This window comes from Vitis riparia, chromosome 11 (genome assembly GCF_004353265.1).
Source record: "Vitis riparia cultivar Riparia Gloire de Montpellier isolate 1030 chromosome 11, EGFV_Vit.rip_1.0, whole genome shotgun sequence".
NCBI classification, from domain to species: Eukaryota; Viridiplantae; Streptophyta; class Magnoliopsida; order Vitales; family Vitaceae; genus Vitis; species Vitis riparia.
Window position 1 is genome coordinate 3,206,854 of NC_048441.1, and position 26,231 is coordinate 3,233,084.

The window sequence follows — 26,231 nt, forward strand, 5'->3', positions numbered from 1 at the left end:
CTTCAGTCTCCATGAATCAAATTTCATTGAGTCAATCTTCAACCAATGCTTTGATACCACTTATTGTGTCGATGGAAACGTTAATACAACCGTATTAAAGGAAGAAAAACAAACCACACAAAAGTTACACGAGGTTTTAATGTGGTTCAACTCATCATGTTTACCTTCACAAATGAGAAAATATTTCATTATATGATATAAAATATTACTAGGTCTTTTTGTATTTCCACTCTCAATCACGAATCCTTTTACTTTACTAGGTATCTCTCACTCTTCCTTTCATCTACACCTAATGAACCCTCTTGACCTGTGTGTCCTTCCTCACATCTCTATCTCATCTCTCACATAACTTTTTATCACTTAGAATATTTGTAAAGATATTCCCATTAGTTTTCCTTATTATACAAAAAATCTAATTACAATCACATATAAAGTTAAAGAAATATTTTATATAATAATCCTTTTGCAAAAGAAAATATATTCTAAATAGGAATTTGATACATTAAAAAAAAACAATTTTCAACTAGAAAAGTGGTTTTGACTCATTGAAAAAAAAAAACCTCAAATTTTTTTACATTAGGATTATCTTTATTTATTTAAAAATAATTTGAAATACATGCATTTTTTTATGAGTTATATAATTATTTCTTAAAATACCCATTTTACTTGTCATATTATTAACACCAATTGACAACTAACAACTAGACTCATTATTATTATTATTATTTGAAATTTTTTTTCTCCAAAAACAATTATCGTGTTTACCTACTAACTTATCAACCTTTTAAAAACAACAATATATTACCTTTTATTTATATCTTTATTTATTGGATAGAAAGTAAAGCTAAAAATAAAGAAAATGCCCCAAACAACCAAAATTCTTGAAAGTGACCTTAAGTTGTCATAATGAAAAAATATCCAAAAGAGATCATGGGAAAAATTATAAATTTTATTCTCAATAAAACTCAAACTCATATATTGTCCACTAGGTTTCACTACTTTTAATGTATACACTCTTCAAACTACCTCACATTTGCTACTAGATACTTGTTTATGAAGAAAAATAAATTCAATTTTTCCTATAAGGTGTTTGTTTATGGAGAAAAAAAACTCAAATAATAATAATAATAATAAAAATAATAATAACATATCTAAAAGAAAGGAAAATATTTACAGTATTTTATGAAATAATTATATGACTCATTAAAAATGATATATATTTCAAAATATTTTTAAATAAATGAAAATAATATTGATTTTAAAAAATTGGGGTTTTTTTGTTTTTGTTTTTTTCATATGTTTTCGTATTTGTGAATCAAATACCTACTTTTCCCTATCTTAATCTTTCTTATGTTTGTATTTTAGTGAAATATCTTGAAAACATTAGTTCAAGTGATAACCAAAAATAAAGCAAACGGTTATTTCAAATAATATTGTTGTAATAAATCTATTTTATAATTAAGCTCATAAAAAAAAACGAGTTTATAAAAAAATTCATAATTGTAATAGAGGTAAGAATTTATCATTTTTTTTTAAAAGAATTTAAAATAGTAATAGGTGTAAGAATTTGTTCAATTATTACAAAAATGAATATAAAAAAAATGTAAATAAAATTTAAGTGATAAATGTATTTGCAATTATTTTAGGTGGGTGTTACGAGTATTGTATATCTTGAGTCGTTCTTTTAATATATCTTTTTTAATATAAAAAAATATTTGTGACGGGTTCTAAGAGAAAATTTGTTAATTAGTTTTAATCATCAATTTTTTTTTAAAAAAATAATAATTTTATAAGGTAGAAAATGGAGAAAAAGAAATGTCTATATTAGTCATTAATAATAATAAGCTTCCTTTATTTCTCGACAATGGAGGAAATGCAGACGTGGCGTCACCCTATTGGTGATTAAAGAAAAATGCACGTCAGTCAGCTTGGAGCGAAAAAGCAGAGGAAGAAAACGAAGAAATTATTCACAGGAATCAACCAGAGAGCGAGAGAGAGAGAGAGAGAGAGGGAGAGGGAGAGGGAGTGAAGAAGAAGAAGAAGAAGAATATCTCCTCCAATGGCGGAAGAATCATCGGCCTCACAGTCTTCATCCCAGAAATCCCCTGAGGATCCTCTCAAGCAGTTTCAGGTTTCATTCAATTCAGCTACCTCTCATTGTTTCACTTTATATTCGGTAATTAGGGCTTTTAATTTGGGCAACGTCGGTGCGTTTTTTTTTTTGGGTATTTTTTGTAATTTGGGAAATTTAGGTTCGATTTGGATGGGTGGATTGGATTTGTGCTGGATTTTTACGTGAAAAGGCGGGGTTTGACAAATCTTGGGAATTCAGTTAGGTCTCAGCTGTAAATTTTCGGATTTTTTTGTTCATTGGGTTGTTTACGGATTTTAAGAATTCAGAAATTTGGCTGAGATTTGGTAATTTTGTTTTAAATTTATGAAATTTTTTGGCAGCTGGGACTCAATGGCTGGTGAATTTGTGACCTGAAGATTTGGGCTGTTGGGACTGATTATTATTATTATTTTTTTTTCTGATAATTTTTCATCTAAATAGTTTGGTGGGTGATGTCTGAATAAAACTTAAGTTGAACCCCCTCTAATGGTATCTTATTTTCTGTATCATTAGATATTGGTTATAGGCACATTGTCACTCTTTATTGAGCACTTACAATCTATCTTTACATGTGACTAGGGATGCAGGTAGGAAAGCTCCTGTGATCACCTAGGTGCTGTAAAGAATTTAACACATTAACTACCATAAAACTCGTTAGATTTAGGCATGATATATGTCTTAGTGATCCTTCTCATTTTGATGCTTTAATGTCCTTTGTCACCCAATCCCATTCTCTATTTAGACTGAGAAAAGAGGAGGGCACATTTGGGATAGTTCACTGAATCACAAAGGAAGAAAAGGAGTGAATGTCCAATTCCCATGTATTAAAATCATTGATTTTTCTTAATGAACCTGTGAATTGCATGAATGTTGGATACTTTGAACTCTGGGGTCAAAGAGCCTTATACAAGATTCATAGGGAATAAAATGTCCTCACTCTTGGGGATAAGGACACATGTAAAAAAACTATGAATAATTTCTGTTTTAATTAAATATATATATAAGATTGGAAACTCCATCCCTAACAAATGAAAAATTTTGATCTTTGAAAAAATGAAATCCTACATGCTTTTGACAAAATTGGATTATTAGGCTGCCTTAGAGATAGATTAGTAAATCCTCAGACTGATAGGAACAGTTTGAGTGTACCTCCTCCAGTTGTAGCCTTGTAGTAAAAGTAGGATGTTTTCTAGTACAATTACTAAATATAAGATATTCTAGATTACTGGTGGAATAAGTTATTCTCTTGGTTGCCCATAAAGTACCTCATCTCCAAATTACTTTGGGTTTGGAGTGATATGAATTTATCCAACAGGGTAAGTAAAGCTATGTTTGTGTCACCTTGTACCATCGGGGAATCAGCTGCATACTTTTATATTGGACTCTCTTGTGACTGATCATCTCAACAACAAAAAACTTATAGCTTCCAACCTTAAAGAAGCTATTTGATTGGTTTGCTTTTAGGAAAAATGTGATATTGTGTGTTCACTGTTGGCCATTAGTGGCTGAATTTCCATTCAGAAAGAATAGCAACTCAATCTAAACTGTGGCTTTTCCCAGCTTCTGGCAAAAAATGGAAAAAAAAAACTTCCAAAACCCTGTTTTCCATTACTTCTTCAGGTTTTGCTTTTAGAAATCTGGATTCAGCTCAATATGATATAGACACTTACAAAATGTTAAAGTGGCTTATTTGTGTGCTCATTGAGCACCCTTCATTTTCTTTTCCATCTTCAAGTTGATACTAAATTTCTTATATATGCCTTTGCCTTTTTTACTCTGCTATGGGAAGAAGGAAGAATCAGATTGAAATTGTTGATTTCTATCCTGAAGTTTCTATTACTAAAGATTTAAATAAAACTGAAAAGGCAACATATGATTTTAAAATACAAAGCAAAGAATCTTGTATGTGTACATGTTTATGTTAATTTTTATGTCAGCATTTTTGTTTCTGATTCTTTCTTAATCACATAATGGCTTCGTTTTGTCAGATACCAACATTCTCTGGCTTCCCAGTTTCTCCAAATGGCAACATTCAGATGTTTCCCATCATGTACCCTGCACTTGTTCCTGGGTTAATCTCTCTGCAGAATCAGGAACAGGTGAATCGTGGTGCAGGCATTTATGCTGTTCCTGTTCCCCCTTTAATGGGACCCATTTCTGGACTTCCATCCAATGCTCTTATTCCTCTTACATACAACATACCCACGTAAGTATTTCTGTTGCTGCATCCAAATGTTTGGAGGCTAAAATGCTTGACTTATTATTTTGCTTTATTGACAACATACCCAAATTGAGGGTACATTTGCAGGATCCTTATATCTATCCTATGATTCTCATTTCTTCTGCTTTTAAGAATGGTTTTTATTTATTTTTAATAATTCTTTTAAAATATTTTTCCACCTCCCAGGATCTGTTAATAGTTTACCTGCTCTCTGTCATACATTATGTTTGTATCTTAACTATAAAGCACATTTGGCTAACACAAGTTGAGGTTGGAAATGAGTATTTTTTTTTTTTAAATATGGGAAAGAACCACTTAATTCTGTTAAAATGAGATAATAGCATAAAAAAAATGATTTGTCTGTCTGAGATGCTGACAACATCACAACAAAACAATTGCAAGGAAAGATAAATGCAACAATAGAAAGAAACAACTCATGGCAAAGAATCTCCCACAAAGGACACTTGTTTGGCCAAACCATCCATGGTGGTTTTGCAGTACGAGGATACAGGAGTACAAGCAACTCAAAGCTTGAGCCAAATTAATGAATTTTGCAAACCCAGGAGCCCAATTTCCATGGTCTTGCTTCTCATGAGATACCTGAACTAAGATGAATCTCAAGATATTATAGTTTGATTTTCTTGTAAGAGTTTAGCCTTTCAAAAATGCAAGAATGTTAGGCTTAATGGCTAATGTCTCCTCTTGGAGATGCCTCTAACCACGTGATCATCTAAAGACATCTCAAATCCTAGGAAGTTGTGGATTGCTTGCAAAATTAAGCTTGAGGAAAGCCACTGGGGTTTTTCCACCACTAGCAAACCTCCCAAAATTGTTCTACTAAAAGAACATGCTATTGAATTACTAGTTTTCCTAAAAGCTTAAGCTTGTAGGATTTGGACCCATAGTATATATCATGTACTCTACACCCTCCCTCACATGCGGCCCCATATTCACATGTGGAGAGACACACAAGCCTATAGGAAAAAAAACAATCAGCCTTTTTTGGGCTTACTTACTAAATTGGAGATATAAATATACGGTAGTGTGGTTCAAATACATGACCTTGCACCAAATGAGACTTTGATACCATATTGAACTACCAATTTTCCTAAAAGCTTGAACTTTAGGATTTGAGCCCAAATCATATCATGCACTCTTAACACTTGTGAAATTTTGAATTGTTCTTATTCACAAGAATTCAAGAGATACACATAATATATATCTAGCCTCCTCTATTCTAGGAAGGATAATTCATGATATACATGGTAATTCAAATCAATTCAAATCTCCTAGTAACTAATTTACAGTTGTACACAAAGAATCCTAAAAGGAGAAATCCTAACTAATTTATAGTTGTATACAAAGAGTCTTGAAAGGAGAAAAATCCTAATTCAGAGTTGTACAAGAAGAGTCTTAAAAGGAGAAAAATGCTAAATTATAGGACTTGAACTTTCAAAACTCCCCCTTCAGCTAGTGAATAGAGATTTTTCATTCCCAACTTGCTAATAATCTCTTGAAACATGGTATTAGTCAGCCCTTTAGATGGAACATCTACAAGTTAGTCCTGTGTCTTAATATATGGAGTGTAAATGAGACCATTATCAAGCTTCTCCTTTATGAAATGTCGATCTACCTCCATATGCTTTGTTCAGTTATGTTGTACCAAATTATGAGTGATGTTGATTGCAAACTTATTGACACAATAGAGTCTTATAGGTTGTGTCCACTTGATTTTAAGATCATCCGGAATCTGCTTTGGCACTTGATCTTGCAACCATTGTTTGCTTTTTACTCTGCTAAGTGACTAGATTTCCTCCAAGAAAAGTGCAGTACCCCAAAGTTGATCTTCTATCTAAAATTGGTCCAACATAATTTGCATCCGTGTAGGCTTCCAAGCATAACTCTGTACCTCATTTGAAAAATAACCCTTTACTGGAAGTTCCTTTAAGGTAGTGTATGATCCGATAGATAGCTTGAAGTTGAGTCTTTGGGAGTGTGTATAAACTAACCGACAATGCTCACAACATATGCAAAGTCCGGTCTAGTATGTGCTATGTAAATGAATCTATCCACTAGTTGTTGGTGCATGCCACAATCTATAGTCTCATCCTCCAAAGCCTCTCTTAATTTGTGGTTTGGTTCTATGGGGGTGTCCATTGGCTTACATCCAAGATTCCTAGTTTCTTTGAGAAGATCAATCACATATTTCTGTTGTAAAAGAGAGATACCCTACTTGGACTGAGCCAACTTTGATTCCTAGGAAATACATCAATCTACCAAGCTCTTTAACCTCAAATTCTCTAGCTAAACACTGCCAAAGAGCCTCCTTTTCTCTAAGATCATTATTGGTAACAATGATATTATCCATATACACCAACAAAGTTGTGACTCTCCCTAAAGCCGAATGCTTGATGAACAAAGTATGATCACTTTGACTTTATTTGTATTTCATTACGATCATCGCTTTAGAAAATCTCTCAAACCATGTGCTTGGAGATTGTTTGAAACCATATTCTTTAATTTGCACACCTTATTTCTACTAAGGCTTTTGCCAAAACCTGGAGGAATTTCTATATAGATCTCTTCTTCAAAGTCCCTATGAAAAAAATGCATTTTTTACATCTAATTGTTTCGAGCTCTAACCAAAATTAGTCGCCAATGATACCCTCATGGTATTCATCTTAGCTGTAGGAGCAAAGGTTTCTTGGTAATCAATCCCATAGGTTTATGTGTAGTCTTTAGCTACCAATCTAGCCTTACATCTTTTTAGGGGCGCATCAATTTTATACTTGACTATATATACCCATTTACACCTAACTGGTTTCTTCTCCTTAGGTAGCTCCATTATTTCCCATGTTTTATTTTTCTCTAAGGCTTCTATCTCAACCCTTATGGATTGTCTCCAATTCTCATTGTGAAGTGCCTTATGGTGTAATGAGTGAGAAAACTTTTGTGGGACTGGGGGAAGTTATCTAATGACACATTACGCAAATAATGCCAATGGATGTTGAGTGCATTGTCTATACCTCTCCTTATGGCAATGGGTAAATTAAGATCATTTTTAACAATTGAAGTGCTAGGAGAGATGGGGCTATTACCTGACCTCGTTAGACTCTTGAGTAGGTGCGGGTTTAATGGCAGTTGCACTTCTCCTTGAGTAAACTTGCAATGGTTTTGTAGCATCGGGTTCATTGTTTTTTGAAGATGGGTCTAATTCGAGCTCATTTGGAAAATTATGGAAAGAATTGTCAATGACAACAGGGCAAGATCAAGTCTTAAAGGGACAAAATTCATGAGCAACATAGAAAGGTCAAGCCATGGTGATGAGGGATCTATATCTTTTGAAGGTAATGTCCCCCCCCCGAAGATACGAATTTGAAAAATAATTTTCTATTTCTGCAAAGATTCTATCCATATAACTTTCTAGAAGTAGGGTGATAGCATCCATAACCCTTTTGTGTAGGTGAATAACCCCACGAAGACACATCTCAATGCCCTTGGATCTAATTTCTCACGGTTATGTGCATGCATGTGAACAAATGCCACACACCTAAAAACCTTCACACTCAATTTATAAGAGGTATGGCAATTAGGAAGGGGTAACACTTCCATGAGACTTTTGAATCCTAAGACTTTAGATGAGACCTGGTTTATTAAATGGGCAGCAGTTAAAACAACTTCCCCCCTAATAAGATTTTGGTACTTGTTTTTGGAACAATAGTGCTTGAGTAACACTAAGAAGACGACTTTTTTCCTTTCAACAACTCTGTTTTATTAGGGCGTATCAACATAGGATGACTCATGAATTTTCCCCTATTTTTCGAAGTATAGGGACAAGACTTGATTGAAGTAGTCCCTTGCATTATCAGTTCTAACCCTTTTTATACAAACCCCAAATTGATTTTTAACATGAAAGACGGGGAATATATTGCTCACTTCAGACTTTTGTTTTAATAAGAAAATCCATGTTACCCTTTGTACAATCATCAATGAATGACACAAACCATTTAACATAAAAAACATTCAGAACTCAACACAGACCCCAAATATCACTATGCACTTAAGTAAATGAAAAGAATTTTTGTGTTACTCAAGGGAAACGAAACATGTTGATGCTTAGTGACAAATGTCACAATGGAAGCTGTTTACATCCACTGATTTAAATAACAAAGAAACATTGTTTGAAGAACTCTAGATGAGGGATGCCTAAGATGAAGGTGATGAAGCCAAAGTTGCCCTTTATTAGAAGGTATAGTTTCGGTCAAGAAGGATAGAGGAGATTGGTTTTTTTGCTAACACGCCCACTGATTGTTTCAAGGTAGTAAAGCCCGTCCTTGGCCCTAGCACACTTAATCCTCTTCCTTGTCGCTTAGTCCTGAAATACTTAATAATTTTGGAAAAAGTTTTCACAACAATTTAGTTCTTTGGTTAATTTATTGATCAATGCAAGGTTAACCAAAAATTTAGTTACATATAACACATCTTGTAGAACAATGGACTGGGTGAGATGAATTTTTCCTTGATTAGCAACCGTGGTAAAGGAGCCATCAGAAATAGAAATTTTTTTGTTACTGGGGCAAGGATTGTATGAAGAGAAACAATGAGGGGAGTGGGCCATGCAGTCTATGGCTCCTAAACCAATGACCTAAAAGTCAGCTAAGGACAAATCTGAGGCCCTTAAAGTATGAGAAACAGAAGACTTACCTATTTGCGCCAAAGAGCACATACCCAACTGCTTATAAAGCGTACCCAAAAAAATTCTCATCCTTCCTATCTCTTCCTTGATTAGTTCTCCAAATTCTTTGTTGCTGAAACTAGGTTTTTCTTGCAGGCCTCCTTCACAATTTTCCATACTTGCTTGATTGTGTTGCTGTCATGCTTTATATCCCCATTCCAATTCAGGTTCTGAGGTTTTCCATGAAGTTTCCAACACTTCTCTTTGGTGTGTCAAGGCTTCTTGTAGTAGGTACACCAAACTTCTTCACGATTAGAATTCTTTGACCCATCAAAACACCTAGTTTCTCCCACAAGATTTGTGCTGAATTTGTTTGCTTTGCGGCAACTATGGCAAAACCATCAATAGAAGATGGTTTTGAGTGTCACACCTCTCCAACTTTCTTCAGCACAAATGATGGAATTGACTTCATTCATGGATTGAAGTTCCTCTTTTCCTAGAACTTGGACTCACTTGATCAAACACCACATTGAGTTCAACAAGAAATTCAAAAATTCATTCCCTTTCTACAATTTTTTTAAGCATTATTGCATCTTTACTGCATTTCATTTGAGTGTTCTGGTAGTAGTCAATTTGTGGCCATAAATGCTTCATGATCTTGGCATATTCAGTTACAGATCTGGTTCCTTGTTTTGTGGCCAAAATTTTCACCTTGGTTTCGAAAATTTGAGCCAAATCTCGTACCTTTGAATAGGTTTGTTGGATGGCTTCCCAAATCTCCCTAGCCATTGTAAAAACATTCATGTTTTGCAAATTTCAAGAGTCATTGAATTCCATAACCAAGACATGATCATGGAATCCTCTTCATCCCAACTTTGAAATTTTGGATCTTTGAGCTTTGGTTCTAAGCCGATTAAATGGTTCAATTTTCCTCTGCCTTTTAGGAAGGTTCACACCAACTTGGACCATTGAAGATAATTCTTCTTAGAAAGGCGGTAAGTAGCTTGGAGGTTCTGTGGTTCCCCCATGGTTTGGCTCAATGACGCTTCAAATATCGCCTTAGTAGAGTTGGTGGCAGGATTATGGTCTGAAATTTCAGATATGATAGTATTAATGAATGCAGACGAAACAAATAAAAAAGAAATTTGCAACAAAAGGTGAGGAATCAAACACAGAAATGAAGACCAATGAATCAAAACACATCAAAAAAATCAAATAAGGACAGGTGGCACTTCGAGTTTTCACCAAGCACACCGAAAACCTAGAGTTGGCTTGGATACCATGTGAAATTCTGAATTATTCTTATTCACAAAAAATCAAGAGATACACCAGCATGTATATCTCCTCTATTCTAAGAAGGATGATTCATGATATACATGGTAATTCAAAGCAATTCAAATCTCCTAATAACTAATTTACAGTTGTACACGAAGAGCCCTAAAAGGAGAAATGCCCTAACTAATTTACAGCTGTACAAGAAGACTGTAATCTGCTGGAATGCTAGAGGCTGAGGCCCAGAATGAGGAGAGAAAATGTTTTTTTTTTTTATAGGAAGAAAATGTTGTGCCATGGTAACAACAGAGATTTGAATCTGTCCTTGAAAATCCCACATTTATCTCTAACCAGACCATTCAAAGAACAGGTATCCCATTTTTCCCATTCTTGCATTTGGGGTCATAAAGTTGTGCCAAATTCCCATTCCCATTCCCAATGGGAGCACCTGTAGAACTTTGATGTGGGAACCACAGTTTGCTATTGATCACAACTTTACTCTAGATATCCAAGACTAGACTTTTGGGCGGCCATTCTAATCAAGAAACTTTTTGGTTCCAAAAAAAATGTCATATATGGTTGGCTAAGCCCTTTATTTGCTTTATTATAAGACCCTGATTTGTCAAAATTTAATTGTTAGCTCTTTTTATATTTAGAGTTAAAAAAAATTACCTAGTTTCTGTACCATATGGTCTGTATGGTTAATGCTGCTGCAGTAGTTTTTTTTTTTTTTTTGTGCTGCTGCAGCAGTACGGTTTGTGCTACTGTCTTCATGATTAAGTTTTTTGGTCTTTTGGTTAGGTTTTCATGGATGGTTAGCATTAATTTAGTCAGCAGTACCATTCACCTTTTGTTTCTGATCCAAAAAAAAAAAGTGTACTGTTTTCTATCCAACGCCAATTTTGTCTTCAAAACATCAAAGCATCCCCCCAAATCCTTATTTTACTCGAGAAATACCTCCAACTACCTTCTACATATTTCTAGTCCATCTTATATGAAACACCAAATCCTAATTTCTTTATTCATGGTAAACATGTCCTGTAACAGTCTGATATCGAAGTACGATCCTAAGGCGTAAGCTCTATTCATAGCACACAATGAGTTTCTTGAAGTTCATGAAGTTAAGGAGAGCATTGATTGAATGATACACAAATTGAGCAAATTCCAAGTTGAAATCTTGCAAGGACAAGTTCTGTGCTATGATGGAGGTTCATTAGTTTTACTTTGCTAGCTTTCCTCTATTCACTCAAGCAAATTCTTATTTTTCAACCCCTTAATACTTCAATCAATAAAGCCCCTCATATTCTTCCATTTAGTAACTTAAGGTACAACACAAGATGCATCTTCCCCATCCTCATTAAATTCCTTCATTACAGGCTCGAATTAGATTGCAATAAGATTCTAGATTAGTTGATGTGAACAAAAGGAAAAAAATGTATCCACTTATCAATAAATAAATAAAAATAAAAATAAAGGAAAAAAAATGTATCCACTTTCTTTAGCAAACTTATGTGGTTCTTAGGCTCAATCATGATCACTATAATAGAGGAAAAATGTTTTCAGACTAGCGCTGTGCCACTGTCATAGATGACAGTATGTTCCTTGGTGATAGACATTGTCACATTGGGAATTGTACTGCTGTTGCATTGTAGTGTCAGAAAGCATATGGGGATGGAAGGTGTTCATGGTTTGAGATATAGGCCAAGACTGATACAAGTCGCTGAACTGTATCTGTTTCAGTCACGGCCATGATGAGTCCAAGATGCTAATCAAGTATCGTGTGGTTCAACATTGATTCAGTCCTGACTCATATATAAATCACTTGACTCAGCCAACACACAAGATGACTTGGAGTTAGAACACAATGACTCAACCTGATAAAAAAGAGCGGGAAAAAAAACATAAAAGAATTCCTGAGTAAAGAGATTCGCCACAACGTGCCTAGAGCACTCATATGTTGTATGTACTACTAAAAAAAAGCTGAAGGTTGGTAGACAAGTGCTCTCTATAGTCTATATTGACTGTTGGTAAGCTTAGTGCAATCTGTTGCCACTTAAGCTCTGTAATAGATCTTTAGTTGCAACAGGGAAATGAGATTCAGACATGCATCATGAATGTGCCAAGGCTTACTCTTTCTTTGATAGTGAGAAGAGGTGTATACTTATGCTAAGACATACATATATCAAACTGAAAAAGAGTGCATGCACTATGGACCAGCCCTAAAGTCAAGTCAGTTCTTTTGTGGGGGGGTTGCTTGATGTGGAGGTTATGGCTTTCTTATAGAAGAAACATCTTCTTTGGAAGCCTAAATCCAAGATTGTCCCTTCATGCTATTTGCTAAAAAAATAATGTAGTTTATTAGTTTTCGAGATCCTCTAGTTGCTTTATCATGACTGTTATTTGTTAGAATCTTAATCTGAATATTAAGAGTTAATATTTAAGTTGACAAAAATGACAAAGGAGAGGTTGGAATTGGGTGAATAGGAGCTATTTATGAAAAGATGCAGCAGAATCAATGAACCACATTCCTCTTCACTACACAAAGCCCAGAGTTCTATGGCATCTGGTTTTATCCTTGTCTGGCATTGCATGGGTGCTGCCTTCTCTAGTTCGTGAGGTCCTTCTTAGTTGGAAGAGGTCTTTTGTGGGGAAAAATGTAAGAAGGATTGAAAGGCTGTAAAGTGAGGGTGTCGTTTTCCATTTCTCTTCTTATTGTTGCATTTTTCCATTGTTGGTATATGGCCTATGTGCTTGGATGTGTTTTTTTGCTAGGTGCTGTTAATATTGTTGTAGCAAGTTTCTATAGGGGTACTGTTTATGTCACTGTAATGACATACTGTTTGTGCTACCCTAATGGATTACTGTTCATGCTATGCTCGTGATATCATTTGTGCCATTGCAGAAGTGACTTGGTATTTTTATTTATTTTGTGGTGTCTTTTGTTATTTTTGAATTGATGGTTAGGATTTGGTTGATTTAGTGGTTAGAGTTGAGTATTCTTAGGTTTTCTAGTCTACTAGAATAGCTTTATCATCCATCTTAAGTTAGTGAATGGTCAATGGGAATCAAGAGATTTAAGTGTGTTGCTTTTTTTTTTTCTTTCTTTTCTAAACCATTTCAATATACTCCTAGGCATTTCTTATCCAATCTTTACATCAAACCCTAACCCTTACCCTGTTCACATCCTATTAGATCCATGTCTCAGGGCTGTATCCATGCAAACATATATTACTTGAAAGTGTTTTGCTTACTTGAATGTTGAAGGCAGTTAATACAACTCTGGCCACCCCCCTCAATCAATAAGAATAATATCAATGAATTGCACTTTCAGAATTAAAAAAAAAGAAAGAAAGAAAGAAAGAAAAAAAGAATACTAGTCTGCTGCCAATGCATAGACACTGGTACTCACCTGCTGCTAATGGTAAATAATTTTGTGGGCAACAAATTGGATATATAAATGTCTCGTCAAGTAGATATATAAATGCATTATGCAAAAATTTCTATTCATTTGAATGTTGCCTCTTTCAACAGTAGAACAAGCTCTTCTGAGGGAGGACCAGTGGGTGAGGAGCATGGTCAGGTTGGACAGCCGCAGCCGCAGCAGCAACAGCCTGCACCTCAGAGACAAGTTGCTGTGAGGAGATTTCAAATTGCATTTCAGCTTGATGTGATGCTTATACTGAAGCTGATAGCTGTAGTTTTTTTGTTCAACCAAGATGGTTCAAGGCAAAGGCTTGTTATCCTTGTGTTTTTTGCTTCACTTATCTACTTGTAAGTATCCAAACTTGTAAATCTTCTCAATGTGAGACTTGTTCTGCAACTTCCAATATTTGTGGTCCATTTAACTCTGCAACCTTTTAGCAAAAAGGATAGGAAAGAAACTTTCAAGGGTTCGCTCTTCTGATTTATTTGGTTTTTAATATTTAACTCTGCACATGGGGATGCTGCAGACACCAAACTGGAGCTCTCACACCATTTATACGATGGCTTTCACAAAGCATGCAGAGGGCTGCTGCGCCCCCACAACCGCCAAGGCCGGCTGTTAGGGCTGAAAATGTCCCTGCTGCTGTAAGGCAGGGGAATGAGAATGCTGCCCTGGCAGGTACTTTCTTCTACTCATACATCCTTAAACATCCAAACATATACAAAACATGGTTTTTGGTTGCAGACAAATTTTGGTTACTTGCATATTAGTATTCTCATTCATGCAAGAGAAAATATTGAATCTGAGAATTGAGATCTCAATAGGCACCTAATCTTTGTAGCTGTGATAGAGGCACGCTAGATATGGACTCAAGAACAAATATTCCTGCATAAATAATTTGCTTGGTAACATATAGGAGGATCTGACGACATTTGGTTTTCCTGTTTTATTTCAACTTAAGTTGAACCAGTTGCATCCATGGTTAAAATGCTTGATAACCCACTTTTTGTGCCTATGGCCAGTGTTGGAAGTTGCTTCCTTCACACAAATATGCAGTCAGGGAGGAACTTTAACATGCACCTAAGTTGACAGACCAGCATGAGGGCCTCATTAATGAACACACATCATTCAACTCAACAAGCCTTTACTCCTGACTGCTTATGTGCCCATTTTCTCACCATGAAGCTTCCATCTAAGCTTCATCTCCCCTAATAAATAATTGGCAATCATGCCTGGGCCTCTGCCTTGACACGTTCTCTCCGTCCCCTTTTTTCTTTCTTTTTTTTGTTCTACCCTTCCTTTGTCCTTGTGGTACATTTAAGGACTCAACTTGAACCAAATTAATCTTTCCTGTTCATGCATTCATCTGTCTTTGTTGCACATGATTATGGTGGGCACACCCATTATTTTGTAGAAACTGCCCAGATCATGAAAATCCTGGTCCCCTTTTAGACTAGTTGATGGACTTTCCAAATCTCTGTGGTTTGATATTCTAATGCAGTCCTGCCCAACAGAACCATCTTTTAGAAATGAACATATCAGAAAACATAGTGCTCAAGAACCTGCATGTTTCTATCCATGTAGGTACACATTATGCTATAGGTTGTTTGACCTCTTCGTGCTCAGATTAGGTGTCTTCCGTATATTTGGTGTCTACTTTGGTGCCTCTCCTCTTAGACGCTTTTGATTCTATTTCTCATTTGCCTATCAAAAAAAATTCTGCTATAGGACTCAGCTAATCTTCATCATCTATGTGTAGACCAAATGCCCACATTCTTCCATCTTCATTTACATCATATGCTGAAATGATTTTGTATGCGGTTTGAACTAGGAAGATAATTGTTTTAGTTATGACTAATTTTTGTTAGTAATTATCAATGGCAGAGGGTCAAGCTGGAGCTGCAGATCAAAATCAGCAGGCAGAGGATGGAAATGAGGCAATTGAGAATGAAAACATTGCAGAAGGTGGTGGGGGCGATGGTGGCAACCACTGGTGGGGAATTGTAAAAGAGATCCAGATGATTGTTGTTGGTTTCATTACTTCCCTTCTCCCAGGCTTTCACAATGTAGATTAGATCATACTAATATCTCACTGAGTACTTAGATTCCAGAAATCTCATTATCAGTGTGGTGTGTTCGGTTTGTAGGAGATTAATTGACAGAAAAAAGATGTGATGGAGGCGTCATTTTGCCTCTCTTTTGGAAAATTTCCTCAGATTTTTATTTTTCTTATGTTGTATTAATGAAAGCAATATTTTTCAATCACTTGAATATTTGCTTCATTCAATTCATACTGTTACTGATGATAATTTAATAAGATTAGTGTTGAATGGTTAAAGATGAAGTTTAATTTACTCTGACTATCAATTTAGTAATTATTTAATTACCCAACTGTTGGATCATGGTATTGCAAAAAGGCATGTCCGGATTTTTGTCCAGCAAGTCCCTCCGATGGCTAAGTTAGCTTGGGGGAGAATAGAATTTTTGGCAAAGTTTTTGTAAGAGCTAGAGAGCTAGGTACCTTATGGTTGTTTGGTGATTTTTATGGGAGGTGGTCTGTAACGCCGCCCTTTACCCTCATGATTGTTGTTTTAATAATCCATGGAAAATGAAGATTTTATTTTTTATTTTATTTTTGTTGATTTTGATGTTTTCTAACTTCTAAGTAAAATACCAAACATCAATCTAAAGACATAACATAACCTTCCATTTACCTTGTCCTATGGAAAAACACTTTCTACAAAATACCATGGTCTCAACACAATCACATGTAAAGACAATTCTAGGCATAACAGCATAAGTATTATGGCATTTTCTTTCCAGCCAAACACCCATCTTAGTGTGCTCATAAACATAGTTATTTTACTGCGTTGACACAACAAACTAGAATCTGGGAGCCTTTACATCTATAAAGTCAGAATTGCAACTCTTCTTCTTCTTTTACATGCCAGTCATGCTTTGACATTTGACCAAAATTGGCCAAAATTTGGTAATTTTGCACAAGGTGCAAAGTACTAAAGAAGCCCAAGAAACTCATCTTATTTTGGCACTTAAAAATAATAATTACAAAATGTATATACAAGTAATACAAATAATGGTTGTCTCACATTTCAGATAACAGGTTGCTGATTTTCCGAAGCTCCTTGAGAGCTGCCATTGCTGTAACTTGACCCTTGCCTACAATAACATTTTTGGATAAGTTTTCCAATGATCCCCCTTGACCCCGATCTTGCTGGAAAACTGACTCAATCACCTGTAGGTCAATTGGTTAGTTGAGGGACTGTCCATCGATAACACCAAACCTGAATTGATATCGTAAGGGTGTGTTTGGAGGCAACTTTCAAGTAAAGATGACTATTGTCCATGCTGAGGATTAGAATTTTTTTCAAAATCCATTCTATTTCCTAAATGTCAAGAAACACATTTGCAGATAATTTCCATACATCTCTAGATACTGTGAGAAACACTAATTTTTTTTTTCTTTAAAAAGAAAGTGTGGAAGTTTGAGGCAAGTGATAGAAAAGTGTGGAAATATTTCAGTTTCCTCACTATAAAACTTCCCTGAGAAACTTTTGGATTGGGTTACATGCCTCTAAGTTAGTTCCATTCTAGAGGCAAGTGATAGAAAAGTGTGGAAGTTTGAGGTTGAAAAAGTAGTACTTGGTTAAAATTCCTGAATATATTTTCTTAAAGAAAAAAAAAATTCTACTGGCCACCAAAGCCACATTTCTTCAAATTCCTCCAAACACATCTTTGATAGTACAGAAAGAAAACGGAGACAGATCTTTACCTGAATATTTTCAAGCATTGATTGCCCAAGATTCTTCAAGGTACTCATCATATTCTGGTCAGCAGCATCTCCTTTGGAATTCACAGAAGAATTACTAAACTCATCAGATGTAGAAGCGCCTGATGTATCACCCTGATTACTTTCCCTATTGGCAGATTTTGCAGCCTCCGAGGCACCTTCTTTCTCAGAGGTCTCCTCACCAGCAGCATTCCGCCCAAACTTCCAAAACCACTGGAATTTACCAGAAAGAAGCTTCCGCTCTTTAAGACCTGCCTCCTGTTTTCCAGTAGAATCATTGTTAGTTTCAGGTTTGGGAGAGATATCTTCTGGTGGATCAGAGACTGGAAGAGGATCTTCAGGGATAATCCGGAAAGCTTCAGCATTATTGGGCTCATCATCATTTTCATCAAGGGATGAATTTGACACAATACTACTTTTCTCTGAGTCATTTTCATGATCATTAGTAAGAGGACTTGTCGAGGCTGAGAAAATTGAAGAGTTTTCTTCACTGCCAGTGTTTCCAATCAAATGACTATCATCAGCTGGGCAAGTGAAGCTATTAAGGTTAGCATCTTGTTCCTCCACCTCAACTTCTACATGGATAGGGTCCTTCTGGTCTAAAACTTCATTACAGACTATTTCTCCAATATCTTCTTCTGAACCAAGTTGCTGGCACAAATCTTCTAGTAAACTTCGCCTAACAGATGACTTCGGATCTTTTTTTCCTTTCTCCGCCTTCATATGAGATGGGTCAGATCCTGTTCTAGATAAGTGTAATCTTACCTTCTCAGACCATCCCTTCTTCCGGGTTGGAACTTGTTTCTGTGAACTACCTCGCTTAAGTTCTTCTTCCTTGTGCAAAACTCTCCACTTCTCCTCCCAGTAGCTCTCGGGCATCAAACTCAGTGGAGTTGTTGGAGAACTACAATCAAATGAAAGACTATGGCTTCTCACAGCCGATAATTTACTCCATTCATGGGCCCCTCTAAAGGAAGGATACGGGTTTGACGAATTAGCTTCCAAAGCAATGGCCCGCAAAGATTTTGCCTTTTCTATCAGTTTCTTCAGATTTATGCTCTCCTGAAAATTCAACAATCTCTGAAGACAGGTTGTAGCATTCTCTGTAGCGAGCAAGGAAGATCTCAGGTTAAGTATCATGGAAACTGCCATAGCTGAGATAAATGCTCCTCTAGGGGAATTGAAGATTGCAAAGCTGGAATCTGTGTCATCTTCAACACCTTTGTTTAATTTACTATTATCTGATGCAAATATCTCATCCCAGATGATTAGAAGGTCTTCAAGTGAAAACTCTCGTCCAAATAGAACCCTCAACCAGCGGAGTGCAAAGTACTGAGGTTCAACACCCAGCTCAACAAGGTGACTATGAAGGGATGAATCAACAATAGAGAGTAAATGATATAAAGCTGACGAAGCTTCTATCACAGGGGGTAAGCCCGTGTGGGAACCCCCTGTGGGGGAGGGAGAGAAAAAGTCTGCCATGGCAACTGCACCACGGGCTCCACTCATCAAAGCATCAAACATACAATAAGCATCATGCTCCATAAATTTCTCAGATAAGACAATACCCAGTTCACCTTCTGCCCCATAAGCATCACTTAGTAATACTATGGTTTGTATCTCAGGATCAAGCTCACCAAGAGAGCCAACTTTCATTGCATTTCCAAGGCAGCCAATCTTATCTTCCAGGGAATCTGGAAATTTCTTCAAATCAAAATTATATGTGAGATCACTTTCATGAAATGATAAGTCATCGAATTTGTCTGTGAAGTGATCCTCATACAGCTTTCGCACTTGAGAAAGATGTTCCACATCAACATGAAGAACGAACAATAGAGGAGCCAAGAGTTCATGCATACCTATAAACAAAATCATAAATAGAGCAAGATAAATATTAAGAATGCCAGAATTCTATCAAATGTATTGTCAGAAATCTTGCTGGAAGCCTTTAAATAATTAGGGACAAATGACTTAAAATCACTTCCCAGAAAAAAGTAAATGAATTGGGTAAATTATAGACCACAAAAAATGAAGCACAATTCTCATTTAAGCTCTATGAAAACCATATCCTAGCAACAACTGTGCTTCAATTAATTGCCCCTCTAAGCTAATCTTGGGTTTGGTGTGTTGGCAGTTTAAACTTTTTCCAGTGATAATATTATTGAAGAAAATGTCTTCATTCCATTAATTTTAGTTGGAAAATTTTCCAAAATAATCAACAGGATACATTTCCAGTATCTTTTTCCAGCAAGAATACAGTTGGCTTTGTCTAGCATGTTTGCACCTGCATCAACATATGTGGCACTGTTTCTAGCAATTTAAGTTGTGCTATTTACCAGTTTGCCATGAGCGAATGATTTCCATCTTTGCAAACAGAGGGATGTGAATGATAATAAAATTAGGGCATTTAAAGTCCACAAGATTTTTCATTATTTCAAGGGAAGAGAAAACAAAAGTTACACCAGTCTCCATCCTTCCAACAGTTTTAAACGACTCATGCATATCTGAAGCATCAGATAGGAAAATGAACCAAGTGATTAGAAAAACATATAAAATCAAGAATTTGTTTACATTGCAGTTCATAAGAAAGAACAAGATTAGACTTCTGCAAATGTTAAGAACCACATGATATTTTTAAAAACTAAGAACTATAATTTCCTTTTTCCATCTTAAAAACATGCATTGGCAAAAAAAAATAAAAAAATCACATTGTTACACTAGACATCAAGAGCTGCCAGATTAAGTTCAACAAGACAATCCAGTTGATGGCAAGACACATCCCCCACAGCTTTCTTGTGGTGGGTGCATGTAGTGGGTATTACATTAGTCTTTGGCAAAAGGGAGAAAAATGCAACTACTATATTTGGGAAACATAGAAGCATTTCCTTCATTTCAACAAGAATGCAAATTTAAACCTACCTTTTAGATAGATACACAAATCATACAATTTTGTTAAATATAATTGGAAAAAAAAAACATGATGGAAATGCATTGTTTGAAAGGAAACCATGTAACTTACCTTGTCTATATCCATACTCAGGATGTCTAAGACACCACAATAACAAAATTCGGCGTAACATGCCTTGGCATCCTGTTGTCTGGAAGTAGCTCCCATGTTCTGGATATAAACGGGACAAATCCTGATCAACCATTTTCTCCAGCTCAGCATTCCGAAAGAAGCGACCCCACATGCTATCTGGAAGGAAAATTTGAGAGATGATCAGTAGAGCGGCATGCAGCGTCACTTTTGGCATGGCTAGGAATCTGATTAGGTAACAATGATCCAGAGATTGGGGGCACATTCATGTATTCTTATATATTTTCATTGGTCAAGCCATATAGCATTACCAACAATGTTGGAGAGCATGATATTCATTGTTGGCCCAAATCCTACAAGCTTAAACTTTTAAAAAAATTGATATTCCAATGTAGTAATTGAGCATCATTTGACAGAAGGTCATGTGGTCGAACCTCACTGTGTGTCTATATGTCTCCCCACGTGTGGGTATGTGGCTGCACTTGAGGGAGGGTGTTCGAGAGTATGATATTAATTGTGAGCCTAAAATCCTACAAGTTCAAGCTTTTAGGAAAATTGGAAGTCCAACAAACAGGCACTCCAGCTAGCTAACCCAGGAATCCAATTGAACAATATTGCTACAAGGAATGTAAAAAATGAATAAGGCCAAGCATGAACCTTAGTTACAAATTCCGAATCTCAAGCTGAGATTGAATTTCATCAATGAAGGATGTTAACACCACCCTCCAGAAATTACAAAGTCAATTTTCACAAATGACTAGAAAATCAATCATTAAAACATTACTGTAATCAAATCATAATTAACTAAAAAGGTAAGGAGACAAAACACTAGCCAGAATCGAGTAAGTGGAAAAGGATGAATATCTACTAACAGAAGACATTAAAAAACTACTTTCCACAAGTCCCAAATACTTAATATATACCAAAACAATGCATAAAAAGTTATGGACATGCATACCTGGGTTTTGGGACAATGGATTGTCCATAACAAGATCAGGAGAATTACTTCCATCCTTGGGAACATGTGGTTCAACTAGGAGTCGCCTTCTCAAACCAGCATACCTGGGAAAGAACAAAATGCAAATTAGAACTAACAGGAAACCACCCTTTTTTGTATACAATAACTGAGACTACACTTTCCTTCAACATAATATCTTCATCAAATTACTGGTTATCCAAGGTGGTTACCCTGTCAATTTATGTACAAAGGTGTGAATCTTAATCTAAGTCTCCACGCTTCAGCTTCAGCACTGATTCAGAAGCTGATTAAAATTAAAACAACATAAACCAAATCTATTTGAAGTCAGCTGGAAGATCCAAAGCTTCAATGGAAATCCAGTGGAATATTTGCATTCCATATGTTCAAAAAGCCTTTTGAAACCAAGAACATTGTCATTTTTTTATTTTATTTTATTTATAATTCGTGTTTTCCAAACTAGATACCTCACCTGAACCAGGATATAAGATGCCACCAAAACTAAAACCCATCTCCACAATGATCTAGAGGCACATGAACATATGAAATTCAAATAGTAAGCTAATCATTTGATCTCCATAGGCAGATGTCTTTCTTCCTTCTTTTTTTTTTCCATTCCTTTTTTTTTATAGCTCAAAAGGAAAAACAAAATCAAGGACATCTAATACAACTCGCTTTTCATAAAGAAAAAACCATGTACTTCCTCATTCCTCAAACCTCAGAAAGCATCAGAAAAATCTATGTCCAGATACGAAAAGAAAATTAACAAGATGATCACCCCAAAACCCATAAATAGAATTAGTTGCTTTAGTTGATTTCAAGCAACCCCCCCCCCCCCCCCCCCACCCCGCCCAAAAAAAAAAAAAAAATGGAAACCTCAAGGAAACACAGACCGACATCCAAATAAACCTGAACTTTGGCTTCTTCAACAGGAAATCTCTGAAACCCCTAAAAGATCCGAAAACCCAGACCCAAAAAAAAAAAAAAATCAATTGATTGACAGTTACCTCCTTCGAGAATCTGCGGTGACTCTACGGATGTCATCGATTGAAGAAGAAGATGGCAAAATCCCCAGATTTATTCTCCACCGCACACCTCTGAGATTCGCAAACTGACGTTTCTCCCCGGAAAGCGAAGAAGATTCCGAAGACAATGATCCCGGCAATGTGGACTCAATCGGAGCCGGAGACATGATTTTCCGGCGATTGCACACAGACCCAAAAGCTCAAACTCCACCAAAAAACTATTTCCACACGGTTTCTACAAAAATCAATAACACACTTCTGAAAACCACGTGATTACAAAATGGGGGAAATTGAATTGAAGTGTTCAACGGGAAAACGAGTGCGACCGAGAGAATTTTAGGCGGAAAAACAACGTGTTCTATAAAAATTTCAAAAAACAAAAAAAAATTGAAGTAAAAACAAAAGGCGGAATCCAGCCGAGAGAAGGAGCGAACGAGAGGGATTTAGAGCAAGAAAATTGGGGTTGGAAAATGAAAGAAGCGGGGAAAGTGCGGAAATTGTGGAGTAAAAGGGCTGAATTTGCAGAGACCCATAATGATATGGATGCTTATTTTAGAGAGAGAGAGAGAGAGAGAGAGGAGAGCGGAATAAGAAGTTTGTTTGTTTGGAGAGAAAAAGAGAGAGAAAGAGAGAGAAAAAAAAAGTGAAAGAAGAGGGCTTCAGCTATTGGAAGGTAAGGTTAGCTGTCTTCTCCTCTGCATTCATATACTCCACAACCCCTGCATTTTTTCTCTCCTCTCATATTTTCCTGCTTATTTTATTTTATTTTATTTTTTAAACTTGCACTTTACATTTTTGTCCTTCTCAAATTCATATAAATAAATAATACATATTTTAATTTAATTGACTCTAAAATACTTCCATCTTTTACTTAATACTCAAAAAATAATTAGCATCCTAATATCTTTAAATAAAAATTATCATATTTTTTTTATTTTATAAAAAGCTTTATAAATTCCTTTTATTTTTGGAATAATTCTACATTTTAAAAAATTTTCCAAGTCATTGTTGTAAGAATTAAATTCATAAAAAAAAAAAATGGTAATATACATGGATAAGAGATGGAGAAATTTTAAAAGGGTATTTTGGTAAATTTGAAATAACTCATTTTTGTTCTTATTTTCCCAATAAAAAAATGAAGTAGAGTGAAGACAAATTTAGTAGAAAGTGTGAAGAATTGAAGCATAGTGGTAGGCCCATTTGTAAAAGATGTACCAAATGGATGCTCAAAGCATATCCTCCACTAGATGGCTTTATTTTTTATTTATTTATTTTTGCCACTTTAGGGTTATTTTTGTAAATTCACTCTATACCCTTTTGAAGAAGAAGGTATAGGTACTGTTTGGTAAAATGAGGGAATGAAAACAAACACCAAACAAAAGTTCAAAGCATTTGCATTTTGTATTTTGGGAAATTTTGTTATTCTATGGTAATATAGTAATAACTTTTAACTATTTTAGAAAGTGAATTTATCATTAAGTCTTTAGTTATGTTTGGTTGTCCCAAATTTTGAGAAAAATACATAAAAATATTATCTAAAAGCTAAGAAAAAGAAGCTTAAATTACCAAGGAATATATTTTTCCTAAATTTTTCTCACAAAAACAGATATAAAATTTGTTGACTATGAAAAAAATATTTGGTTTTATTATGAAGAATATGAAAGAAAATTTAATATAATTAAAATTAATTAAAATTTTATTAAATTTTAAAATTATTTAATCTTTATATTATGAAGGAAAATAAGTGAAATGATTTAAAAAAATAAAATAATTTATTGATTTTGATTTTTTTTCTTTCACTTCTTTATTTTCTTTTCTTCCAATTTTCCCACAAATTTTCGGAATCGGACATAAACTTATTTTTCTTAATTTTTTATAATATTATTTTCTCATCATGTTTTTTTTATAACATTAATATTTAATATTTTTAAGGATCAAACAAGTCATATGATATGAGAGAGTATTTTTATAACAAAAAAAAAATTATAATCTATAAAATAATTTGTATCTATTTTTAATAATAGCTTTTTCTCTTCCAAGAATGTCACAAAAAAAAAAAATGTTCATTATTGAAAACAAATGAGGGGCAAAGTGTCAAATATGGAAATAAATAAAAATAATGGAGAAAATGCAATTATACTGAAATACATGGTGCCACGTAAAAATATATAAAATAATTTTGTAACATATCCTGAAGTGACGTGGCGACGACGTGTTCTACTAATCATTTACTTGACACTTGGGGCCAAGCGATTGGTTCTTTTTATTATGCCACGTTTTTTGTGCTTGTCATTTTCTCATGCATGTCCTTTCACACTAGTTTTTGTGTACGGTACTTCTGTAGAGAAACTTAGCCGTTGATCTGTCTGTAATCGGGAGCATCACAAGTTTTTCTGTATTCTTTTGCTAATTATTTTTAAAAACAGTTTTTGAAAAAGGATATCTGAAATTTTATAAAATAAATGTCGATTTTCAATCTATTTTTTATATTTTTAAATACATTTTAAAAACATATAAAATTATATATAGTAATTTATTTTTATATTTGTATAATTATTTTTAAAAATAGCTCTAAAAAAATTAAAATAATTAAAAAATATGATTTGAAAAAACATTTTTTTTACTTTTAAATATAGAAAATTGTTTATATTTTTTCATTATCAAACATATTTTCCTTGTTTTTGGTTTTAGGGAATAGAAGAGCTCGATTGGCCATGTTTTTTAAAATTTATTTTTAAAAATTGTTTTTAAGTTAAAAAACAAAAATCAATTTTTCAAAATAAGTTTCAAAAAACATGATAAAATGTGTTTAGGTTTTCCTTTTATTTTTAAAAATTAGTAAAAAAATTGTTCTTTAAAATAGTGTTAGGAATTTTTAAAAACCGCTTTTTGTTTTCAAAAATAGAAAATTGCATTTAAATCACATGACCAAACAAGTTCAAAATTTTTAAAAACAATTATAAAATAACCTTTAGGCTATGTTTGACTCCAAGAAATTTAGGAAGTTACAAAGAAAATACGAGTAAAAGAAAATAAAAAAAATGAAAGAAAAGAAAAAATAAAAGTAAAAATTTATAACATTGTTTGGTCGTTGTTATTTAAAAATAAAGTAAAATAGAAAACAATTTTTAAACAACAGTTAGAGGTTATTTTCACTAATTTTTAAAAGCAAAAGGAAAATATGAACCATTTGACTATGTTTTCTTAAATTTGTTTTTAAAAGTTATTTTTAAGTTAAAAAAATAAAAAATAATTTTTAAAAACAAGTTTTAAAAAACACGGCTTAGTTTTTTCTTACTTTATTTTTAAGATTCTACTCCTAATATTCTCTTAAATATTCCATCTCGGTAATTATGTCAAATCACTAACATCAAATAAAATGGGAAATTTCAATTTCAAATATTTTTATCTTTATCCCTTTTTTTTTATTATTTACATTTCATTTATAAATATTAGAAAAAATGTTTTTTTTTCTTTTGTTTTTTTGCATTATCTCCAAAAAGTTAGTTCCTAGAATTGAGGATTATCCTCATATAGGTTGAATTAGAGAAGATTGTTTGAAAGCAAAAGAATAATTATTTTTGGATTTCAATCAAATCCATGAAGCAGATGCAAAGTTTGACTGGTTACTTACAACTAAAACCACACTCAACCATTAGAGTTTCTTCCATTTGGATTTA

The 26,231-nt window shown here is 34.4% G+C and overlaps 2 protein-coding genes across 2 annotated transcripts; one reads left to right on the forward strand and one right to left on the reverse strand.

Moving 5' to 3' along the window:
• Positions 1–1,972: 1,972 nt before the first annotated feature.
• On the forward strand, positions 1,973–15,996 carry LOC117925639. The gene is made up of 5 exons (XM_034844703.1): positions 1,973–2,131; positions 4,102–4,319; positions 13,813–14,052; positions 14,232–14,383; positions 15,590–15,996. Exons 1-5 carry the CDS (start codon positions 2,060–2,062, stop codon positions 15,778–15,780), a joined length of 873 nt encoding a protein of 290 aa, XP_034700594.1. The 5' UTR covers positions 1,973–2,059; the 3' UTR covers positions 15,781–15,996.
• A 480-nt stretch (positions 15,997–16,476) lies between these two features.
• LOC117925131 lies at positions 16,477–23,183 on the reverse strand. The gene is made up of 5 exons (XM_034844013.1): positions 22,534–23,183; positions 21,509–21,612; positions 20,533–20,709; positions 17,496–19,372; positions 16,477–16,958 (listed from the first exon to the last, which is right to left on the reverse strand). Exons 1-5 carry the CDS (start codon positions 22,716–22,718, stop codon positions 16,809–16,811), a joined length of 2,493 nt encoding a protein of 830 aa, XP_034699904.1. The 5' UTR covers positions 22,719–23,183; the 3' UTR covers positions 16,477–16,808.
• Between the last annotated feature and the right edge of the window lie 3,048 nt (positions 23,184–26,231).

Coding starts and splice junctions, on each gene's coding strand:
- LOC117925639 (XM_034844703.1), top strand. CDS start 2,060: ATGGCGGAAGAATCATCGGCCTCACAGTCTTCATCCCAGAAATCCCCT. Junction 4,320..13,812: donor CTTACATACAACATACCCAC/GTAAGTATTTCT, acceptor CTCTTTCAACAG/TAGAACAAGCTCTTCTGAGG. Junction 14,053..14,231: donor TTTGCTTCACTTATCTACTT/GTAAGTATCCAA, acceptor GGGATGCTGCAG/ACACCAAACTGGAGCTCTCA.
- LOC117925131 (XM_034844013.1), bottom strand. CDS start 22,718: ATGTCTCCGGCTCCGATTGAGTCCACATTGCCGGGATCATTGTCTTCG. Junction 19,373..20,532: donor TGAGTATGGATATAGACAAG/GTAAGTTACATG, acceptor TTTTGTTTATAG/GTATGCATGAACTCTTGGCT. Junction 16,959..17,495: donor CAATGCTTGAAAATATTCAG/GTAAAGATCTGT, acceptor ATTGACCTACAG/GTGATTGAGTCAGTTTTCCA.